We start from the raw sequence: 22395 nt of genomic DNA, 5'->3' as shown, positions 1-22395 counted from the left end.
CCTAACTTCCAAAGTTTCCAAGGTTGTTTCTGAAGGGCAGGTGGGTCCACGACGAGTGGAGCACACACCGGCACCGGCCCGGCCCGCGAGCCAGTTCCGCCAAATTTCAGAGTTGAGTCCCCTACCTACCTAGGTAGGTACTGTGCCGGGTATTAACCCAGTCAATTGTTGTTCCAGAACCGGGGCCGTCTGCGCAGAAATGGCCTGTCGGTAGGGGGAGGGCCAATGGCCGCAGCAGGAAGAACCAAAGCAGACATTGAAAATAAGTATTTGAGGTGGGTGAACGAAAGTTGTAGTTTGGTGTGGTGACAAGATATGAACAGTGGAAGGAGAAAGAAAAATGGGACTGGAAGTAACAATGTGAGAAGGTGAGAAGGTGAGAAGGTGCTTCACTTCAAGATCATAAACAAGGGCAAAGTGATAGAGAGGTGAGGTACCCTAGTCTTTGTCTCATCTCAGATTAATATTATAATATTAAACCTACGGCCGACAATTGATACAATACTCGACGTTCACATGGATCAAAAGCCAAACACCAGAGACAACCCCTGGGAATTATCAATTTCAAGGATGTAGATAATAGTTTTATGAGGCCAAATGTTCAAGAAAATCAAGGGCCGAAAGTAAATCGCTGCGCAAAGCTCTCATCCATGCATAAGTTCGCTTGTAGAAAGAAAAATCAAGACACAAGTAAAAAGAATTAATAACACATGTTAGTCGAAGGAACCTTATGTCCACACCTCAAAAGGACGAAACACAGAAAACGGAACGGTGTAAATAGATCGTTCAAAGAACTCCTGATAGAACGGCTTCGGTGGCTGCATATATGTGTTAGCTGTGTCCATTAAGATATCGACTAAATGATAACTTACCAGAATTGATGTATGGCCGCTTGGCGTCCAAGTTGACATCGAACCGTCTTTCAAGCTCCTGCTTGACGGTCTTCTTCGAGACCTTCATCAAGTCTGCAGTCGCCAAGATCTTGCGGATCTCTTCGAGAATCTCATCATCAGGAGGTAGATGGCTGAGGTCTTCCATGCCAAAGTTGCTCATCATTTCAGACGGGGCGACTGAGTAACGAGTACCACCGCCTCCAAGAGGCAGGTCGAGCTGCGAAACCGGACCCGAGCCGGTATGGTACCCATACTCTGACTGCGGGAAGGGAGGCAGTCTGGTGCCGTAGGAGTGTGCGGAGAATTCAGATCGGTCGTCGCGCGAAGTCTGGGATTCCCACAGCTCGGCTTGGTAGTCTTCCCAAATTTTCTTGGGAATAGAGTCGGGGTCGAATTTGCCTTCGTCGGAAATGACAACCTTGCGACCTTGCTCTCCGGTGATAACACGGGTATTACCCCAGGAGAAGTCGTCCATGTTCCAGAAGGAGTACAGTGGTAGAGCAAGGGAGAAAATGGGAATGGCCAGGAGGTAGATCAACATCCAGCCAATCATTTCCCACTTGCGTCTTACAAGGAAGATCAAGGCCTGTAGACCGTAGATGACACCAAGAAGAATAAAAGAGGTGATGGGCAGCACATCTGGCTGAGTCACACACCAATAGATCAGGTAGGCGATATAGGCAACTGTGACTGGCTGAATGACGGTCATGAGCAGATCGATGAGCACAATGAATCGCATGCTGAAACAGCAGAAACCACACAGCTGTGAAAGCGGAATCAACTCCATCAAGTTGTGAACCGTAGAATTGATCCATCGGCGACGCTGGGAAAGGAAGACAGTAAAGCTTTCCGGTGCAACTGTCCAGGCATGGCACCGGAAGATGTACTTTGTCTTGAACTTCGGGTGATGCTTAATGAGCAGTGTCGTCAAGTAGCGATCTTCACCAAGGTGCAGCAGATTCTTCATGTGGAGGGTGTCGACGCGGATTTCCGAGTAGGCGTCGACCACAGCCTTACTAACAAAGAGAGGCGTTCCGTTCTCCGCTGTGCGGATACGGTACATAGTGAAACAACCAGGCAAGCAAGTGACGGATCCAAACAAACTTTCGAATGCCTTGGTCAGGTTGTGAGAGATGTAGTATTCATAAACCTGAATCATCGTCACGATGGAGGTCTTGGCGTTAGACAAAGACGTCTCTCCACAGCAGCCGATGAGACGCGTATCAGAGAGGAATGCCGAAACGAAACGGGTGGCGGCATCGGGCGCCACCATGGTATCAGCATCGACCTGTAGAATATACTCGTAGAATTGCGGATTGACGCCAATAATGTTCCGGATGTGATGATGCATCTCAAGCTCCATGGGGCTCATGGGCAGGTTGTAGTGAACACGGTTGAGGAAGCGCATAAGAACCATCTGGGAATCACGTTTGCCACGGTTACCAGGACGGGACACTTCAGAAGGCTTGCCAACTTTTACAACGACCAGGAAAGGAACGATGTGGCCCTGGACTTCGTAGAGACCAGAATAGAGCTTTGCCATGTTATGCTGCTTCATACCCTCGCCCAGACTCTCGAAGCTGAGCGGTTCAGGATCCACAGATTCGGGGACACCCAAAATGTCAAGGACGATGCGGGGAGTCGGACGATCGTTGCCCTGGCCGATAATCATACCATCACAAATAACGAGCAGTAGTTTGCGCTTGTCGTCATAGCGCATGCGAGCCATGGAGTCCATAGCACGACGCAATGACTCTTCGTCTTCGGTATACACCGGGACTTGACAAATGATGAACTTGTCCAAGTTCTCCGGAAGGTTCTTCCTTCCGAATTGCAATGCAGCTAAAAACTTGAAACCAATAATGGAAACAAGCATGATCGAAATTGCGAGAATGAAGTATCGCGCAAACTGACAGCGAACTGAGTCTCGCGTGTCGACCTTGCCAATGAAGAACAGGTTATCAAGGCAAAGTTGCATTCTGGACCTGAGTGCCGTGTCGAAATTCAAGTCATCCCAATACTTGGTCACATCATCTCCGGCCTTTCCCTGGAAGATATCGACAAGCAGAGGGCTCATGTAATCCGTATCAACATTGCCAGTGGCATTCTTCCCGGCTGGCCGGCGAGGTACTCGGGGCCCAGCAATGTAATAGGTCATGTCATAGACTTTGCCGTTGATACTTGCAACTTTCTTGGAACTATCGGTCGCCAACTTCTTGATTGCCTTCGAAGTATAACCAACGTAGCCTTTCTTGTAATTCGAGCGCATCATGAGCATTTGCTCATAGAACCAATCAGCTCGGGAGTCGTTGGTCCAAGAGCGGAAATCATGGTACTTAGCATTGACATCGAAGGTAGAGCTAGACGCTGTGACTGCGGAATCATTCAAATTTGATCGATAGTCCAATGGTACGCTCGGATCCACTTTCCCATTGACACCCTGGCACAAAGCCGAGACTTGAACAGGGAAAAGATTGGTAGCGTCAGTGCCTGCATAGGCCTTGAGTGACTTCTGGGGAACGATGTCAGGGAAGTGGGATGGCATGAAACTTCCAAGATTGAAAACCACGCCTCGAATGGCAACATAAGAGTCTGCTGAACCTGCACCATTCTTACCGCGGAGCTCTGCCGTGTTGTAAACAGCCTGAGTTGGACAAACCACTCCAGGGAAACCGACAATCATGAAAACTGCTACACCACAGGCGAACCAAATGATCATGTTGATAGCAAGCTTTTCACGCCAGGCAATTCGCACGTCCTTGCGTTTCATTCGCCCAACGAAACGGATCACGAAATCGGGGATGAACCAGGTGAGGAGATAGACCAGGAACATCCAACGACGACGACCCGCGGAAGTCGTAGCCTCGTCGACCTCCTCCATCTTCTTTTCGTTGTTTTTCTCAAGCATTTGCTCTTTGGTGTCAAGATTTTTGAACATATCACCGGAGTTGAAGGCGGAACCTCCGGCATCAGAGCGTCCATCCAGTTCGCGGCTTCCAAAGTAGCCTTGTTTGGGATCATCTCCATAAATAAAAGCACCTGGAGACTGGTCGGTGGGGTGAAGAAGTCGAAGTTTGGAGTCCGGGTTAGCACCGGCGGTCTGGAAGCCATCTCCTTCATCAGCACCAGCATTTCCATAGGATGGTACCACGCGCTCGCCCACTTTGGCGATATCTGCCCAGCATCGTTCGCTCAAGAAAACACCGGTGCTACCGACACGAGCTTCGTTGCCAGGCCATCGCTTTTCGTCGAGAACAACCTCAGACTTTTCGCGGTCGCTTCCCACCACAACATTCCCGATGTCAGCGAGGCCGAGGAACTCTCCGAACGGAAGGAAGACACTGTAATCGGCGTTCCGCAGCCGCGAGCTGATTTCAGCGATACCGAATGTTTGGACCTGCATCCGCACACACTTGCTGTCGAACTGGTTGGCAATGCGACGATCATTGGGCTTGAGACAGATGACGAAATAGGGATTGAGGTTCGAGGAGCTCAGGCATTTGTTCACAATCTCCAAGCCAGAAAGGAACTGGCCGGCGGCTCCCTGAGCCGGGCCGGAAGGCATTCCGCTCTTCCGACCGCTGGCTCGCTTGGATCCTGCAACCTGGCTTTCGTGTTCATCACCTTCCTCACTTTCAGGGTGGGCACTTGGGGCAGCGAAACGAGACGGTGGTCCGGTCTTGCGTCTGGCCATACTAGGCATTCGCAGTGGTTTTGAGCTGACCTGAGCCTGCATGATGGCAGACTTTTCTTGCGGGTGGGATATGGTCTGCAGAGCTTCCTGATGGAACAATTCACGCACAAAGTCACTCCGGGTGGACCGCATCAGGTTCATCAAATCTCCCGAGATGACCTCTCCATTCTCCTCAAGCAGGCCAGTGGTGGAGTAGTCCACCTCGCCGGCGAAATGCTTGACGGTGAACGCACTTCGGGTCTGGGACATATAGCCACCTGATCCACTGGTGCCACCCACCGAGATGGCGGGGTTCTTGTTCTCGAAGCGCTTGCGCACGCTGTCCAGGAACTGTGCATCGGATCTTCCACGCCGGGTTTGGTCATCCAAAATGCTCAACAGACCGTTGCCGTGCTTCAGCAGACCACGCACGGTATCCGTGTTATCAAAATAACTTGTCGCAGCCACAGTAATCTCCTCACGGTCCAGGATATCCGCTTTGTGGTCGAAGAATGACTGAAGGCAGTAGTTGTAGAGCGATTCCGTCGCGGCATTGCTGAGAAGCTGATCGAGAGTAGACCCTGTGGAAGGGGCTTGAGCAAAACCGGGGAAATCAACAATGGAGATGGTGTTGGCAACACTGTCCTCAGCTGCACAGAGCCTTTGGTTCACGGTTTCAATGACATAGGTCACTAAGAGAGAATAAATAGTACGTGCAAATGCATCAGCATTCTCTCGCGCTCCCTTCGGGTCGAGCATGACTGTCACCCGCTCGCGGTGGATCGTCTTCGTCCGGTAACCAAGGCTATTTTCCAGAGCATCGACGCTAAGACCCAAGAACGCGGCGACATTGTCCAGGACATCCTTGTTCTTCACCACCGTTACAGTCTCACCACCCTCGTGAGAATAGCCACCACTTTCTTCTGCGCCGGTGGTGGTAGACTGACCCGTGGCGAAGTCGAGTTGCCCAATGTGAAGGATACTGGCCAGGATCTGGCAGATCTCGGCGATTTCCCCCGGGAAAATTCCAACTTCCGCAGCGCGGTTTTGAAATGCTGGAAGCCCTCCGTATCATTGATCCCGACCTTAAGCTGAGTTGGATGACCGAGATAACGCCAGCGTTTGTGGCTGACAGTTCCTCCGGACAGCCTGCTACCAGTTTGAACATGGATGCTGTTCTCAAATCCCAGGTGTGACTTCTCTGCAGGACTTGTTCCAGCTAGCAAATAGTACAACACATGGAAACTTCGCTCTCCCGTGGGCACCGAAGAGATGCGGCTTCGCTCCAATCGGTAGTCAATGATCTTACCACCGATCAAGGTGGGGTTCACGGAGGATGATCCATCATATTGAAGCTCAAGGAAGAGACCAGCTTTTGAAGCGGTGGGTGTAGTGACGGATTTGGTGGTTGTAAGAGTATCGAATACAAAGGCGGCATATGATAGTTTAGAGGAGAGTGGGGTCGATGAAAAGGATAAGAATGAAGACAGCAAGTGCGAGCGAATGGTGGTTTTTCCAGATCCGCTCTCTCCTCTTTAATCGAACGTTAGAAATGGGTTTGGGGTAGAGAGTTGATTCAGCTTACAAGAATACAACGGCTTGGTTCTCAGCACGTGCACCTAGACGAGTGAAGGCGCGGCGCGCGAGGTCTTCAGCCTCGCCCGCAGCACTTCCTTCTTTTCCGCCATCGGGTCCTTTGGTCGCCGATGAATATGTATTCAGAGCAATGAGGGCCTGAGACGACAGGTGGGCAGTTGGTAATCCAACATGAAACCTAAGACACTCGTTAGCTTTGCCAAGATTGCACTCATGAACAGGGTCGGGAATCTTCATACCGACTGGCGAGATGGGCCGTGAGATGTGTATCAGACTGCAGGTGGGCGGGTAAGGAGGGGAGTGAGGGCTGAGCGTGTGCCGGGCCACTCCCAGAGAAGGTATTGACCATATTTGGACCCTCTCAGTTGAGATGTGAGGGCGTGAACGAGTGTATGAGGGGAAATCGGGGCGTCAAATATTGACGGAGCGAGTGGCTTCAGAAGCCTCGCAGTAACGGAATGAACGTGGAGCGAGACGAGTAGGAATGCGTTGTGGACTTGGCGGAATAAAGACCCCTACCCTAGCAACAGATCGAGATCGCACGCATCGGGGTGCCGAGGGGGGAAGATTCGACAAAGTTGTGATTTGAAGTTCAATGGCGAGAGTGTAGGGTGAACGAGTGAGAGACACGAAAATCGAAGTAAAAGCAGAAGCAGAAACAGAAATCAGAAGCCCAGAATGCAAGATCACAAAGGGAAAAAAGCAACAAATCGATAAGAGGTCGGGGGTGGATGCGTATTGTGCAATACAAAACAAATTACTAGCTTGGTCGCTAAGAATAGGTGAACCTCGGCCATACCGATCAAACGGGGTCTATTTGGGGATTCAGTATTTAATTCGCTTCGGCTTCATTGGATGTGTCTCGGGTGGAATCCACCATAGCTGATAGTGTTCCCACTATGGATAATATGGATATTTGAGAAACACTCATCAGAGATATAAAAACTGGAAATACCACTTAGCGAAGGAGAAAAATAGAAACAACAACAATACATGAATCAGAAAAAGCTGGTTTTGAATCTTTTTAATATACATCAGTCTCATGTTGAGAGATCTCCACTCCAGCTGTTACAGAGCTACACACATATACTCTGTACTACAACACTACATAGTACCATGGTAGTGTAGTCGGTACAGGGTCCAAGTCCCTGGAACACGTCAACTCTCATATTTTCACCAATATTGACCTCCTTGCAAGGGACCTGCATATCAAAAACTCTGAAAATATGAGGAATACAATGGATAAAGGTCTGAAACTAGGGGCACTCTAGGCCCGTTCTCCCGGTCGGCCTAAGAAACTAGAGTGGTTCGACATTCTCGTGACGATTAATAGGCCAGTAGACAGGCTAGTAGAGGTGGCACAGTGGATCAAGTCTCCGATCATACATTGTGTGGCGAAACTGGTCATCTGTTAGGAAAAAACAAGTGTGAGACACATCCCAAATATAGTGCACACGCGCCATACCAAAATACTATTAATACATTGAATACATGTGAACGAAAAAAATACAATACTCCATCTATCATTCTACGGGGTTCTGGGTCTCAGGGTCGCTGTCTATCTGATGCATTTCATTGGTTGGAACTTATCCAGCAGAAGCCCATCAGGGTGAAAGAGCAACAAACATCCCACGGTTTCAAAATTACAGAGGGAACTGTCTCTTTGAATGCAAATACGGAGTTCAAATAAAACCTAGCCAATGCCAACATTTAAAATCAGAAACTTGAATCGTACTAGTATTCGTTTTGCTCTTCATTAAGACCAACATGAACAAAATGCCAAAAGCTTAACTGCTGGACTGCACAGGGTCGAGACGATCGTCAGGATCGACGGTATTTTTCCATACCCTGTAATTTTCAACTCCATCGATTTCTTTCTCCCCACGCCGAACTTCTTCTCAGTTGTTTTGTCTTCTTCCTCACCCATTCAGGAGTTCCGTCTCCAGTCGCTCGCTCAATTATCCAAAATCCTTGATCGTCCACCCCTGACCTTCTAAACCCAACTCTCTTACAACCTCCACACGTCAACTCCCACTGTACATTTTGCGAGACAAAGGACCAACACCAGAAAGAGTACCCCCATGCGGTTCTGATAACGAGCAGGCCGGACATCGCATCTTGCGGTTAACATCGTTGACCCTCCGACCTTACCTTCGTCATGTCGAACCGTTATTCGGTCTTCTCCACGCAGTCCACGGGTCTCTCGGCCGGACCCAGACCACAACATGGAACTCAGGTTTCAACAACAACGTTATTGAATGCCCTGCATTCATTTTATACTGCAGGTCAACCATATCAACTAGACTCAGCCACGAGCCTGGTTGTTAATACATGGGTGACCGCAGCAACCACTTTACCTGATGGGCGAACTGGCGCCACGGTCGACCGTGATCTGGCTATCAGAGCTTGGGAACATGCCCGACGCCGGGCCGAGGATGGCTGCGTTGTTCTAGGGTATGTTGAAATGTGCATTTAGCTGAAGACACATAGGGGCTAACATAGAATAGTGCTCTCCATCAATCCATACCCTCATTGCTAGAACCGTTTATCGCGGCGATCCCAGTGGAAACACCGGAGGTAGCTCTGATCGCGCTCTCCGCTATACGACCCTTCCTCACTGCAGTCACCTCGTTCAACCCCTCTTACTCTCTTCATTCTGCGTTGGCCGCCACTTACACCTTGTCTTTGCAAGGATCTGTCGTTGGCCTTTCCTTCGCCTTGTCTACCTCCGGCATCAACGTGCGCAAGGGTCTTCTAGAAATCCAGCCTGAGACCGGCTACCGTGCATTTGATGCCTTCTACTATCTTCTCACCTCTACATCGACAGCTGCAGAGCGTGAATTTTTGGACTTGAAAGACCCCGCTGCGTATACCTTGCTCAACCGATCAAACACGTACAATCCTCCACACTATCTACCCACGGCTGACGATTCTGCTGCTGCAGAAGACTTCCGTGCTTCCTTGAAATCCATTGGCATTAAAGGTGCTGCTCAGCGAGGTTTGCTATCAGTCCTTGCTGGTCTCCTTAAGCTCGGCAATGCAGTTGGGTTCGAGGTGGACCAGGAAGATCTAGAAGAGGTCTGTGAGGATGCTGGGGGTCTTCTGGGAATTGATCCAGAAATCCTTCTTCATAAATGTTCCACTGATGAGCGGGAAGTCTTGATCGCCGGAATCTACGAGGCTCTGGTCGATTGGGTCATCAGCAAAGCAAACGAAGCCATCACGTCTGACATTCAGGTTGCATTGGAAAACGATTCCAGCAACGGGGGTGGTGCAGCACAATGGTCAAACGATGACACAGTCAACCTGACTGTAGTCGATATTCCACGACCGGCTCTCGGTAAGGCGATTATGATGAGAGGTATCTTCGATGATGGTCTTGGTCTCAATGCTGAAATGAAGGATGATGGAATTCCCCTCCCACCCATTGGAGCTTCTGTCATTAGTGAAATGAACTCTGCAGTGGCCCAAGTTGAACCAGACCTCAATATTATCACAGGCCTTGCCGGGCGAGAACGCGAACACGATCTCGACAAGCGGCAGGGGGTACTGGAAAAGGTTGGTGTTGAACTTGAGATTGACGCTTTTCTCCGACGCATTCTATTCCCCGTTGATACCGAAGGTATCTCCGTGGGAAAACGCGGCCGCTTCGATCTTGCCACCACTCTAAACAGTAGCCGTGTCTGGTACCACCTCTCCCTCCATCCGACTGATGACATGCCGGAACAGCTCGCGTCATCGGCACCTACAGCATGGTCTGCGGGTGCAGTCTCCCGTCAATTGCGAGACTGGCGACTCCCGGAATGGGCCAACCGTCGTTTGAAGCAACTCGATTTCACCGCCGATTTCGACGTGGAAGAGTTTGTCGGACGGTATGCCCGACTGGGTTGCGCCGAAGGCCAGGATGGTGTTGAGAACTGGATCATCGAGAGAGGCTGGAGCAATGGCGATGCTGTCGTCGGTGAACAGCGCGTTTGGATGCGCGAGGGGGCATGGTGGGAAGCGGAGAGTATGCTGGATCTCAAGCCAGAAGAGGCTCACGTGAATCCATTCATGTACGGCCCTGCGTTGTACGAGACCGGCTTCACCCCAGATGGCACTGCCATCCATGAAAATTCAAATCTTCTTGGCATGCCACCTGGCGGCGCCATGGCCCCGAGTGTGATGGGCGGTGCCAAATCCATTGCGCCCAGTGCGCCATTCACCAACGCTGCCAATGCCGGTGACTACGGCTTGGGTCGGAAAGGTGACGACAAGAAAGGAGACATTGCATACTACGACGAATATGGCCGGTACATCGGTGAATTCGACCCTGAGTTTGGTGATCCGAAGCACATTGAGAAGAAAACCATTTCCTGGGGCCGTCGACTCTGGGCTGGTTTTGTCTGGGCGCTGACCTTCTGGATTCCTTCCTTCGTGCTTCGATACGTTGGCCGCATGAAACGCCCGGATGTCCGCCTGGCCTGGCGAGAAAAGCTCGTTCTTGTGTTTTTGATTCTGCTCTTCAACGCCATTGTCTGTTTCTATATCATTGCCTTTGGTGACCTTCTCTGTCCCAACAAGGACAAAGCCTGGAATCAGAAGGAGGTCGGCTGGCATACAACCGATAATGACTTCTTCGTCGGCATCCACGGCCGTGTTTACGACATCAGCAAGTTCTGGCGCACACAGCACAGTGACATGATTGGAGTAGACACAAGCTCAGACAACATGCAACAATTTGGAGGACAGATTTTAGATGCCTACTTTCCCCCGCCTCTCAATCGTTATTGTGCCCCATTTGTTAAATCAGATACGATGGCCCTGCAGCACAACAAAACAGACGCTATCGTCCTTTCTACGGCCGAGCACAAATCGGGGGAAACAATCATTAACAACCACCACAGTACTTCACCAGGATACCTGGTATGAAAAGAAGTTCTTGCCAAAGATTGGTACATACTACAAGGGTGACGTGGTTTGGACAAGGGATACCATCAAGAAGCAGGCCGACGCTGATTCCCGCTACTGGGTTATCAAGGACCAAAAGGTGTATGACTTGACGGACTACTTCTATACACTAAAAAGGATGAACAATCTCGACCAATACAATTGGCTGCCGTCGACTTTGACTGCTCTCTTCAAGAACAACATGGGCGAAGATGTCACCGACAAATGGCAGGACACAACGGACTTCAGGAATGCCCAGACATGTCTCGACTTTGTCTTCTATGTCGGCAAAGTTGATTTCCGTGACAGTCCACGATGCACAGTCAACAACTGGATCCTGCTCACATTCACCATTCTCATCTGTTCTGTCATCCTGATCAAGTTCCTGGCAGCTCTGCAGCTGGGATCCAAACGTCGGCCCACGCCTCAGGACAAATTCGTCATCTGCATGGTTCCCGCATACACTGAGGGCGAGAACGATCTTCGGAAAGGTCTCGATTCTCTGACTGCCTTGCAGTACGACAACAAGAGAAAGTTGATCTTTGTCATCTGTGATGGTATGATCGTTGGTGGTGGAAATGACCGCCCTACGCCCAAGATCATTCTGGATATTCTTGGGGTTGATCCTAAGATGGACCCACCGGCCCTGCCATGCAAATCCCTCGGTCAGGGAAGTGAGCAGCTGAACTACGGCAAGGTTTACTCTGGACTCTATGAGTACGAAGGCAATGTCGTGCCTTACATTGTGGTCGTCAAGGTTGGCAAGGAATCCGAGCAGCGCAAGTCCAAACCTGGCAATCGTGGCAAGCGAGACACGCAGGTCCTTCTCATGCAATTCCTGAACCGTGTTCACCACCGCTCACCTATGTCGCCCCTTGAACTGGAAATGTTCCACCAAATCAACAACGTCATCGGTGTAGATCCAGAGCTATATGAATACTGTCTCATGGTCGACGCAGATACCACTGTCAGGGAGGATTCTCTGAATCGCTTGGTCGCCGCGTGTGCAGCAGATGCCAAGATCGCCGGCATTTGCGGCGAGACTAGTCTTCAGAACGAGGAACGTAGTTGGTGGACCATGATTCAGGTTTACGAATACTACATCTCGCATCACCTGGCTAAGGCATTTGAGTCGCTCTTCGGCAGTGTTACTTGTCTTCCTGGATGGTAAGTCCCTATATACTTTTTCTCTTGGAAATAAATTGATACTAACAATGTCTAGTTTCACCATGTATCGCCTTCGAACTGCGGACAAAGGACGTCCTCTCATCATCTCGGACAAAGTCATTCACGACTACGCTGATAATGATGTTGACACCCTGCACAAGAAGAACCTCCTCTCTCTTGGTGAGGATCGGTACCTAACAACCATCATGACCAAACACTTCCCAGCGATGTCGTACAAGTTTATTCCCGATGCCTACGCAAGCACAGCCGCCCCTGAGACCTGGAGTGTGCTTATGTCGCAGAGACGCCGCTGGATCAACTCCACAATCCACAACCTGGTGGAACTGGCAGCTCTGGAAGACCTCTGCGGTTTCTGCTGTTTCAGTATGCGTTTCGTCGTTCTCGTCGATCTGGTGGGAACTCTCATCCTTCCCGCGACCTGCGTATACCTCACCTACCTGATCTACCGTGTTGCTAGCCACACGGGTCCCTTCCCTATGATCTCGATTATCATGCTGGCTGGTGTATATGGTCTGCAAGCGATCATCTTCATTGTCAAACGGCAGTGGCAACACATCGGATGGATGATCATCTACCTTCTTGCGTACCCGATCTACAACTTCATCCTGCCGCTGTATGCCTTCTGGAAACAGGACGATTTCACATGGGGTACCACCCGTGTTGTCATCGGCGAGAAGGGCGACAAGCGAGTCATCGCTGTGGAAGATGAGCCCTTTGACCCACGCAGCATCCCACTCCAGCGCTGGGATGACTACGCCATGGCCAATAACCTCCCTGGCCGCCGCGGCGACCTCAGCGCCAGCCAGGAGAAGGTCTACACCAGCGGCCGGTACGACGACATGGCTATGGAGATGGATGATATGCACTCTCAGTACTCATCCGTCAAGCCAGCCTCCACCATTCTCACCGGATTCCCGGGCCAGGGCCGCCACCACCCCTACCTGCCCCCGCAGTCGCCCGCACCCTTCGTCGGCAGCAACATCCCCGGCAACCGCAACTCGCACATGTCAAACTTGTCCCGCTACACGGACATGCCGCAGATGAGCGCTCACATGGGTGGTCACTCTGCCCAGGCTTCCCGTCACATGTCCATGGGTGGCCTCAGCGCCTACCAGGACAACCCGATGGCCTCGAGCAGACACAGCGTCGGCATGATGCAGAGCAGCGATAACCTCCTCGGCAATGCTGGCTCTCGCAGCCCCCTGCCTCAGTACCCCTCTCGACCCGCCAGCACCGCCTTTGATTTCCGTGCTGCCAGTGGGCCCGATGAGATTGCCATCACCGAGGCAATCCGCAGCTGTCTGGCCGAGGTTGATCTTGACACTGTCACCAAAAAGCAGGGTAAGTTCCTAACTCAATCTTAATGATAACCATACAGTTTGCTAACCGTATCGTAATAGTCCGCGTTCTCGTCGAACAACGCCTGCAAACCTCGCTCACGGGCGACAAGCGAGCCTTCCTGGACCGACAGATCGACCAGGAATTGGCTAACATGTGATATTTTACTTGTAATATGCATTCTGCATCCCGCACCCACATCCATCTAGCACGTTTCTTTCTATTTTTCTGATATGGGGTCTCGGCATCTCTGGAGTTTTTATGGGGCTTTGGTTTTTTTTCGAGTACAGCATCCAGCGTCTTGATCTTTGGGCTATTTTGTTCTTTAGTCTTCACTTAATGGGATCTTTTTCTCTAGCGCCCAGTGACAATAATATATGTTTTGATGATGTTGAATTTGGGCCTTGTGTGTTTTTTATACACCTTGCATCGTGGGACGCAGACTTAATTTGACCAGACCTCGCTTTGTCTTGCATTCCAGGTTGACGGAAACTTGAAAATATATCGAGTGCTTCGGTATCGACAAAGCGCTACATCTTCATTTCTCAGTCTATAAGTAAACGAATGCCCTAACCTTTATTGTCTATTCCGTAAAAGGAGGATGTAAATAACAGTTCAGTATTCAACATTATAGATTAAAATTACCCAACATGATGTCCTCTTGCGGGCGACTACCTAGGTATGGTCTTGAACGTATCATGTCACTGCATATCCATCAAAACCACAACGGCCATTCCAGTACCTAACGATGCACAACCTGCTTATACTGATCCAGTAGTTTCCTAAACCCCTTCGAGTGATGAGACGTAACATGATGGTAATAATGATCCCTCGCAGCATCCATAATCAGTTTCACCTTCTCTGCGGGAACCTTCTCTTTACGATCATAGGTGTACAGACCATTCACCTCCTGCTCGATATCACATCTAGAGAAAAGAAAACCCCATATTAGCAGAACTTCCGAGATCCCAAAGCCAAAAACCAGGAATAATGCATGCAACATACAACTGAGTCCAGACAAGCCCACAAATATGCCCCGGCTTTACAACCGCCATAACCAGCTTCTCAAATCGCACCAAGAAGTCTGCCGAGTCACTCGCGGTCGTGTACCCCCAGTCCCGCTCCCCGGCAGCAGCAGAGAGCCGGAGTATCCCGAGTAGATTGGTTTGGTGAAAACATCGTGCCCACCTTTCAGTTCGAGGATCCCTGACATGTTGGCGCATGCTGCGCCCAGCTCGACTGAATCTCTGTAGTCGTGGAAGGTTGTTAGGTCTGTTTTGACGTGCTCCCAGCCGCAGTTGTCGTTGATTGGCCTGCTAGGGTCGAGGGTCCTGCGTTTTTGTATTAGCTAGTTCATCCATTTCCTCTAGGCAGCGTGGAAACATTGGAGATGCCACCGGGCAGGGCATACTTGGTCAAGTAGTACAGAGCGCGAACATGATTTCGCTGCTCGATATTGTGCTTCAACTCAGTCACACCCCACGACTCATTTAGTGGCGTCCAGGTGACCAGCGATGGGTGGTTGATATCCCTCTTCACGGCCTCGGTCCACTCGCTGGTAAACCGCTCGATGTAGTCAGAGTCGAACTCATAGGCATTTGCCATCTCGCCCCAGACGAGGAAGCCCATCCGGTCCGCCCAGTAGTAGAAGCGCGGGTCTTCGACTTTCTGGTGCTTGCGACATCCATTGAAGCCTAGTTTCTGCGCCAGCTCGATGTCCGTCTTCAACGCCTCTGAAGAAGGGGGTGTCATGCCTGTTTTAGGCCAGTATCCCTGGTCCAGGAATAGCATCTGGAAATACGGCTTTCCGTTCAGCCGGAATGTTCCATCGCCGTTTTGCCAGGATAGACTGCGCATTCCGGTCGTAGTCTGGACTTCATCAACAAGATCGCCAGTCTCATCAAATAGCCGAAGCGTAACATCATAGAGAACAGGATGCTCCGGAGCCCAGAGCGCAACACCCCGACACCAGACTCCATCAACACCAAACAGCCCCTGGTTCCTTATCTTCAACTTCGTCACCGCAGCTTCACTAACCTTTATACCCAAATCAAGCGAAACGAAACTTTTCTCCCGCAGAAGCTCGCAGTCCACACTTGCAACACTCAAGCCCGCAAGCGATACCTCTACCTCAACCTTCGCCGTACTTCCAACCCGACGTCCGGCAACATGGACCTTTGCATGCAACTGTCCGCCCTCGATATCATCAGAACGAAGCACCGTCCCTCCACTCCCACATAGCAACCGCATAGCTGGAACGCTCTCCAACCAAACAGAGAGCCAGATACCCCCGCTGGGGGTATAGAAAATACTTTCCGGAACGGGCTTCCAGAACTGCTTACCACGCGGCTGGGTCATGTCATAAGGCGAATCTCTAACCCGCAGAGTGAGACGAGCCTCCGTAGCGCCGTCAGGCAGGGCATCGGAGACATCTATATCGAATGGCACATGTCCGCCACGATGTCCGCCGACGAGGACACCGTCCACCCAGACAGAGCACTCGTAATCGACGGCGCCGAAGCGGAGGAGGAGTCTATTCCCTTTTTGTTTTTGATCGGCTGTGCGGATGTCTGTGATGCGTCGCTCGTACCACATTACCTCGTGCGCCTCGATGAGGTTTACCCCCGAAGCTGGGGTTTGGAAGGCGTATGGAACTGTTATCTGGTGGGAAGGTTTTCCTTCCAGGCTGGTTTTGTGCCATTGTGAGGTTAGGCCTTCGTCTTTGTCGTCGAAAGTGAAGGTCCATGGGCCGTCTAGGGTGTTCCAGTTTAGAGGGGTGCGTTGGAAATCCGGGCGGGGGTAGGATGTTGCCATGTTAGGTGTTCTAGGAGTTTATGTTTGGTTCAATGGGGTTTTATGGTCTCTTAGGAGTTGTCAATTGATGATATTTGGGGGTGTTGGAGAAGAGTAGAGGTTGCCTTGACTTCGACCCCGCGTCTAACGTCACTCGCCGTGCGGGGGGCATACCGAGACATCGGGGTTCAGATCTATGTGAGATGCTCAAACAAGAAGTATAACAACTTCCTTCAAAACAACTTAGATTGGAGAATGTCTTCTAATGGCAAAATCTCATTGATGATTGGGGGATATCAAAAGAGTAAAACATCAACATAAAAGCCAAACTTATCGGAAAACACCTCTGAAGTCGATGCCAGATGCCCTGGTATCAACGAATTCAGACTATCCAATCCCTCCCTTTTCTCCGAATGCGCACCGCGAAATAATAAAAAAAAAGACAAAAAGAGGCAGGATATGGTCAAGACCATGACTTCCTGCTCTATCGCACGCAGATCTTGGATATCTCGTTTTCTTTTCTGACGCCTTCATTGCTTGCGTTCCGTGGTATCAATCAACAAGAAGTCCAACAAAAAAGACAACCGAAAAAAAAACACGCTGGGAATGAGAATAAAAGCAGAAAAAAAAGACAATAAGACAAAAACAACTCAACCAAAAAAGGGTATACTGCTGCAAATGGATATTTTGGTTTTAACGCGGTGGCCCAATTGGGGCCGGGTATCCAGAAGTAGAATTGGAAGTGCTAGGACGACCACTATCAAAAGAGGTGCGCGGGTCATGCTTGGGCGTCATATCACCCGGCGCAGTGCCGAAGGGAAACTTGGCGTCGAAGCGCGTGGGCCAGCCATTGCTGGTACTGCTCTTGTGGCTGTGCGAGCTCCCCAGGACGGGCACGTCGTCTTCGGGGAGGTTCACGCCAGAGTCGTTCCATGGGTTGCGGTAGCCGCTATCGCGCGACTCCATGGAGACGAGCGAGGCCTTGGAGGCGTTGCTCGAGGCGTGTTTGAAGAATGATCCCGGCGAGGCGGAGTGATTCTTGCGGCCGATGAACGAGGAGAAGGACGAGATGCTTCCGGGCTTGCGGAGGCGCTCGAATATCGAGCCTCGTTCGCTGGTCTCATCAGAGAAGTTTGGCCGAGTAGGCGAGTCGGTCGAGAGGGGCACTGGGGCGTGCTGCAGTAGCTTCGAGTCGAAGAAGGGCAGCGACTCTTCGAACGAGTCGGATTTAGGGCGCGGAATAGCACCCTTGACGGTGTTGGCATCGAGTCCATGTGCAACAAGGCGGGAAATCAGGAAGTCAATGGCGTCCTTCAAACCACCGGCGTTGTTGCGCGTGTATCCGAGTACCACACGGTCCTCAGGCCCGGGGGTGGGAGATGAGGAGCCTTCCTCGTGGGTAGTAGGAAGATCGGTACCGACATCCACGTTGATATCGACCTCGTACTGTTCCTTGAGCTTGGTTCGAACATCGGCAAGGAAATCAGAGCACTTGAAGTAGTCCTGGAGTTCGATTGAGCTCTGGAAGTGAAGCTCGTGGCTCTCTGGAACCATGCCAAGCAATGCGTCGACCGCTTGGGGGACCTGATACTCAGGGCCGGAGATGGTGACAACGTCACTGGCAAGTTCAGTGCTTGGGAACTCGATCTTGCAGTTCCATTTCTTCTCCAGCTCGTCGATCTCAGTCATACGGGCCAATAGCTCACGGTGGTATAGGCGGTTGATGACGACTTTCTCGGCCACGTATTCGGCATCCTGCAAATTGTAAGTTTCTATGGGATCAAAGCTGTGGGTAATGTAAGCACTTACAACTTTCTCGACCATGTCCATGATCTCCTGCTTGACAAGGTCCAGACTCTGAGCGTTGCGAGCAGGTGTCCGACAAATCACGTTGTCAACCTTGATGTCGTCATCCTCCTTGCCCATGCCGCCGCGATCCATGGCATTGGAGAACTTCACGAAGACAGAGTACTTCTTCATGATGCGCTGGATATGCTGTCCACCAATTCCGATGATCCGCTTGTGGTACTGGTCAGGCACATGGAATGAGATCGATGCAGGCATCTCCTGCTCAACCAAGTCCAGGCCATTCTTGGTCGACTCATACTGGTTGCCGCACACGTCGATATAAAAGTTATACTCGTTGAAACCATCGAAGATAATCTGGACATTGCCTGACTGCGAGTCAGTATCTCGTGTCACAGGTGGATGTCTGGTAAAACTCACTCTGTCCCATGATCTTGTTGATCTTTCCGTTCTTCTTGCCACTAACAAACTCCTTGTGCTCGTTGGCTAGCTCAATCTTCACCCGCATCTGGTATTGGCTTCGCATCACGAAAGGAATTTGGTTGATGACTGTCATGGCAGCCTTGACTGCATCATCGGAACCGTTGATCGTGAATGTTAGATTGTCAAAGCTGACCTCCGCTTCCGAGTTGGTGCAGATATCCGATAGCATGGAGCGAATATCGGCAGTCGAGGGGGCACGGAGACCACCTTGGGCGGGGTCGGGCATGATGATCCACCACGAGGCGCTATAGAATTGACCAGCCTGTGAATTCAAAGATTAGCATATCATTCTGTCAAAATATCACAAAGAGACGCACCAGAGCCATGATTTCCCGAACTGTCCGCTCAACGTGCAACACCTCGGTTCCTTGAATCCGAACAAGGCCGCGTTGGCTACCCAGCTGCGGGAAAAGGACATAAGATCCGTTCATTTCCATCACCTTCCGGACCTTATCCAAACGATCGAGTAAGATATTGTCGATCTTGCTTGAGCTGACAACCACATCCTTGACAAAAATCTTTACTCCCATCACCAGTTCTCGCAGCTTCTGCTTAGCGCGAGCAATCTGTTCCGGCGTCTCACCCGTAATATAAACCTCATCCTCGCTTCGACGGTTCGCACCGGGGGGGATATAGCCGAAAATTTGGGGGAAAGGCGGAGGGAAGTAAATGGCGGTGCCTGTAGCAGCCTCGATGAGCTTGATGTTCTTGCGTGTGCGACCACAGACCAAGGTGTGCATAGTCGAGTCCAGTTTGATGGCGTCCACATGGCGTTTGAGCTGGTCTCGGGTTAGTTTGCCGGTCTCACGAGACACGCACACAAAGACGTACTATTTGGTCAATCATGATCAGAACCCGGGTTTTGGCATGTTCCGAGCTCTCCAAATCGCCGTAAATGGCGACTCGGAAGCGCTGGTCCAAGCCATTGTCCGATGCGTAGCCATAGGACGAAACTACCGCACTATCCGCATCGTGGAGTTTGGGAGTCAGCAGGAAAATGTCGGCCCCCGTGTAGGCGGCCAAAGTGTCGAGGTGCTCGAGAACGCTAGCTCTGATTCCTTTTGGTGATCCATCTATAATGAGATGCATATCCACATCGACGGTCGCACATCTCTGGTGAACGGTCCGATGTTAGCAAGGGATGTCTCTGGACCTGAAAATCCTGCTGGTGTCGAAATCAAAAAAAATTCGTCCACGTACCAGCATAATCGGGGTCTCGTTCAAGATTCTCGCCCGCATCTTTCGTGCCATCTCCCCATCACCTGTGACACAGACGTTGGTCACCAAGCCGTTCGGCCGGCGTTGTAGCGATGGCACAGCCTTGGCCTCGGAGGTCGTGAGCGTCGCTTCCACCCGTCCTCCTTTCTCTTCCGTGATCTTCCGACATAACCTCTGCAGACCCTCAACGTTGTTCGTATGGACGGGAAGCTGGTGCACCGATGTGCCCTCCAGTGTGCCTTCCGGGAAAGTCCAGCGCTGGAGGGCGCCGGGACTGGCGTGGAGCACATCCTCGACATCGGGGCCGGCTAGGGTCGACGAGAATGGGACGTTGAAGGACAGATTGACTGTGGGATCGATGCTAGTCGGCGGTGTCATGGGCGGCGCACCGTGTGGTCGGCGAAAAGCCATGTCGGTGTGAGGTCTAGACATCCCGAAAGTCGGCGTCATTCGTTCCCAACCATGACGGGCTTGGCCCGTGAAGTTGGATATCTTATGCATGACTTAGAGAAATCTCTAACCCCTTGAGCGAGTCGAGGGGATAGAGAGAGAGTGTGTGGATGGATTGGGTTGGGGGGGTGTGGGAAGGAATCAGGCCGTTCTCGACAGGGATGGGAATGACCTGTGTGGGCGTTTCGACCCGGGAATGGTGGAAACGAAGATCGATGGGGCCAACCAACGCAAATCTCTAATATGAGAACAAAAGCAAATGAGATCGAAATAAATATAAAATATGTGTATATATCTTAATAGAAAAATATTTAGAAATAGAGAAGGAGAACAAAACAAGAACAAAACAAGAACCAAAAAAAAATAGGTGTCGTCAGTCCTTGCGGGTCTTCTACTTGATTTTGCAGTTTTTGATATAATCCTTTTTAGTTGAGACCTTAGACATTTAGCTATTAAAGGGTCTCAGAAGGTCTTTAAGTCCTTCGTTTAAGATCTTTTTCTCGAATCCACATTGTCCTTTATCAAGAATGCAGGATCTTGAATGTCCATTCGCAAGGGTCTTCTTGGCAAATCGAATCTAGCCAATGTTCAATATGGATTGTTAGCACCCGATAGAGACATCCCCATCTCATATAAACTACCTGGCAAGTATCTCAGTAAATTATCCTGAATTTAAGTCCCTGGAAACCTTGTCTCATACCGACTCTGCCTTATCACGTGGGTAATGTGAATAATCTGAAAGTGATGAGAGTGATGAGATCCTACAGTGAAGTGCCCATTCTACGCCTCTCTCTCAAGGCTGAGCTGTGCATTCACTTGGCTTTAGTGCCGGAGGCTTCAGGCACTTCGGGATCCGAATCATTCCGTACCGTACCTACCATACACGGGTCAAGCCTTTCATAGGCTCCGGGATAGAGACCCCTGTATGCCGCCGTATCTTAACCCACTGGCCTAGAGGCGGTGATAGGACACCCATCACTGTACTGCCACCGGCTGGGCCGGACGATGGGAAAACTGAGGGGTCAAGCCTGGTCAGGCATGTGGAGCTAAAGGTTGATCATACCGCTGATGCCTAAGCTAGATTATCGCTTCTAATCTCTGACATGTCTAGACTCCACGGCCCCGGGGGACAACCTGTTGCGCATCCGATACATACAATACACAACTCTTGTAATTGTAAATTCAACGTATGCAACGATATGCATATGCTGCAGTGGACTGGGGGGAACTGGGACCCATTGCCCAGCTGTCCAGGTGGAATAACTTCCCCTCAAATAGTCGACGTCATCTCCTCGTATAGACGGTTGTGGGTCACTTCTTCAGCTCATCAAGGACTCGACAATTCCGACTGGACCCTTGGTTTTGAAAATCAGACTGCAGGGGTTATCGACCCGTCCCCGGTTTCAAAGTGGAAGGGGACTTATCACATCGGCCTGTTTTGGTATTCGAACAAGCTTCAGGATAATAAAACGATCAATTGACATAAAACAAAGCTTGTGAAAGATTCAGTTATTTTTCTTCTAGGACAAAGAAAGTCGGAAATGTAAACTTGGTACGGCAGAACAGGTTATCTACTTAACCGCACGTATATTGTAGAATATATAACTACAACTTTTGCCACATTTCGCCATTGTGGATGTGATATGAAGGAATCATTCAGCCCATTTTTTTTATTAGTACAAGCCTTTTCAATTTCACGGGATTTATGTCTATGGATCGCTTAGGCTGATCGGCCGCTACAAGTCGTCGATCATTACTAGTACATGTATGTTGTAGTATTCTAACAAGAAAAGTCGGCCGCTTATGCGGCCGTGTCAAGTATTTTTATGGTAGTCTTTTAGATGTGTTTTGAGATGTCTTTTTTGGTGGTCGTTTTCGGATTCTTCTCGGTTAGTCTTTTCAGATGTCTGTTTTCATAGATATTGTCTCCCCCTTCTCAGTTTGTTAGCTAGACGGCAGAAAAAAGGGAAAAAAAAGCATACTTTGTGCAAGAGACTTTTCTATGTATAACCTTTGACTACCGCAGAA

The 22395-nt window shown here is 50.4% G+C and overlaps 4 protein-coding genes across 4 annotated transcripts; 1 reads left to right on the top strand and 3 right to left on the bottom strand.

The window, feature by feature from the left end:
- Positions 1-786: 786 nt before the first annotated feature.
- On the bottom strand, positions 787-6511 carry chsE (chitin synthase class Va; the record flags this gene model as incomplete). Its single annotated transcript, XM_057278196.1, has 5 exons — positions 787-818; positions 873-5621; positions 5672-6099; positions 6152-6340; positions 6402-6511. The coding sequence occupies 5 exons, from the start codon at positions 6509-6511 to the stop codon at positions 787-789; spliced, it is 5508 nt and encodes a 1835-aa protein (XP_057137806.1).
- A 1542-nt stretch (positions 6512-8053) lies between these two features.
- csmB (putative chitin synthase) lies at positions 8054-14013 on the top strand. Its single transcript, XM_057278195.1, has 5 exons — positions 8054-8616; positions 8670-11067; positions 11111-12258; positions 12314-13620; positions 13680-14013. The coding sequence occupies exons 1-5, from the start codon at positions 8321-8323 to the stop codon at positions 13775-13777; spliced, it is 5247 nt and encodes a 1748-aa protein (XP_057137805.1). The 5' UTR covers positions 8054-8320; the 3' UTR covers positions 13778-14013.
- Positions 14014-14359: 346 nt separating this feature from the next.
- Positions 14360-16431, bottom strand: N7471_005475 (glycoside hydrolase family 2 protein; the record flags this gene model as incomplete). Its single annotated transcript, XM_057278194.1, has 4 exons — positions 14360-14543; positions 14623-14701; positions 14806-14948; positions 15029-16431. 4 exons carry the CDS (start codon positions 16429-16431, stop codon positions 14360-14362), a joined length of 1809 nt encoding a protein of 602 aa, XP_057137804.1.
- A 672-nt stretch (positions 16432-17103) lies between these two features.
- On the bottom strand, positions 17104-20328 carry N7471_005474 (KH domain protein; the record flags this gene model as incomplete). The annotated part of the gene is made up of 6 exons (XM_057278193.1): positions 17104-18165; positions 18220-18584; positions 18637-18961; positions 19017-19478; positions 19531-19812; positions 19900-20328. The coding sequence occupies 6 exons, from the start codon at positions 20326-20328 to the stop codon at positions 17104-17106; spliced, it is 2925 nt and encodes a 974-aa protein (XP_057137803.1).
- Between the last annotated feature and the right edge of the window lie 2067 nt (positions 20329-22395).

The sequence above is a fragment of the Penicillium samsonianum genome (assembly GCF_028829775.1).
Source record: "Penicillium samsonianum strain IBT 33392 chromosome Unknown utg000003l_segment0_segment0, whole genome shotgun sequence".
Classification (NCBI taxonomy): domain Eukaryota; kingdom Fungi; phylum Ascomycota; class Eurotiomycetes; order Eurotiales; family Aspergillaceae; genus Penicillium; species Penicillium samsonianum.
The sequence above is the reverse complement of the archived record's forward strand: the minus strand, read 5'-3'. Positions and strand labels throughout refer to the sequence as shown.

What these genes read in the sequence shown, in the direction of transcription:
- csmB (XM_057278195.1), top strand. Translation starts at nt 8,321, where the DNA reads ATGTCGAACCGTTATTCGGTCTTCTCCACGCAGTCCACGGGTCTCTCG. An exon ending in GATGGCTGCGTTGTTCTAGG is followed by an intron (nt 8,617 to 8,669) that starts GTATGTTGAAAT and finishes AACATAGAATAG; the next exon opens with TGCTCTCCATCAATCCATAC. An exon ending in GTACTTCACCAGGATACCTG is followed by an intron (nt 11,068 to 11,110) that starts GTATGAAAAGAA and finishes ACATACTACAAG; the next exon opens with GGTGACGTGGTTTGGACAAG.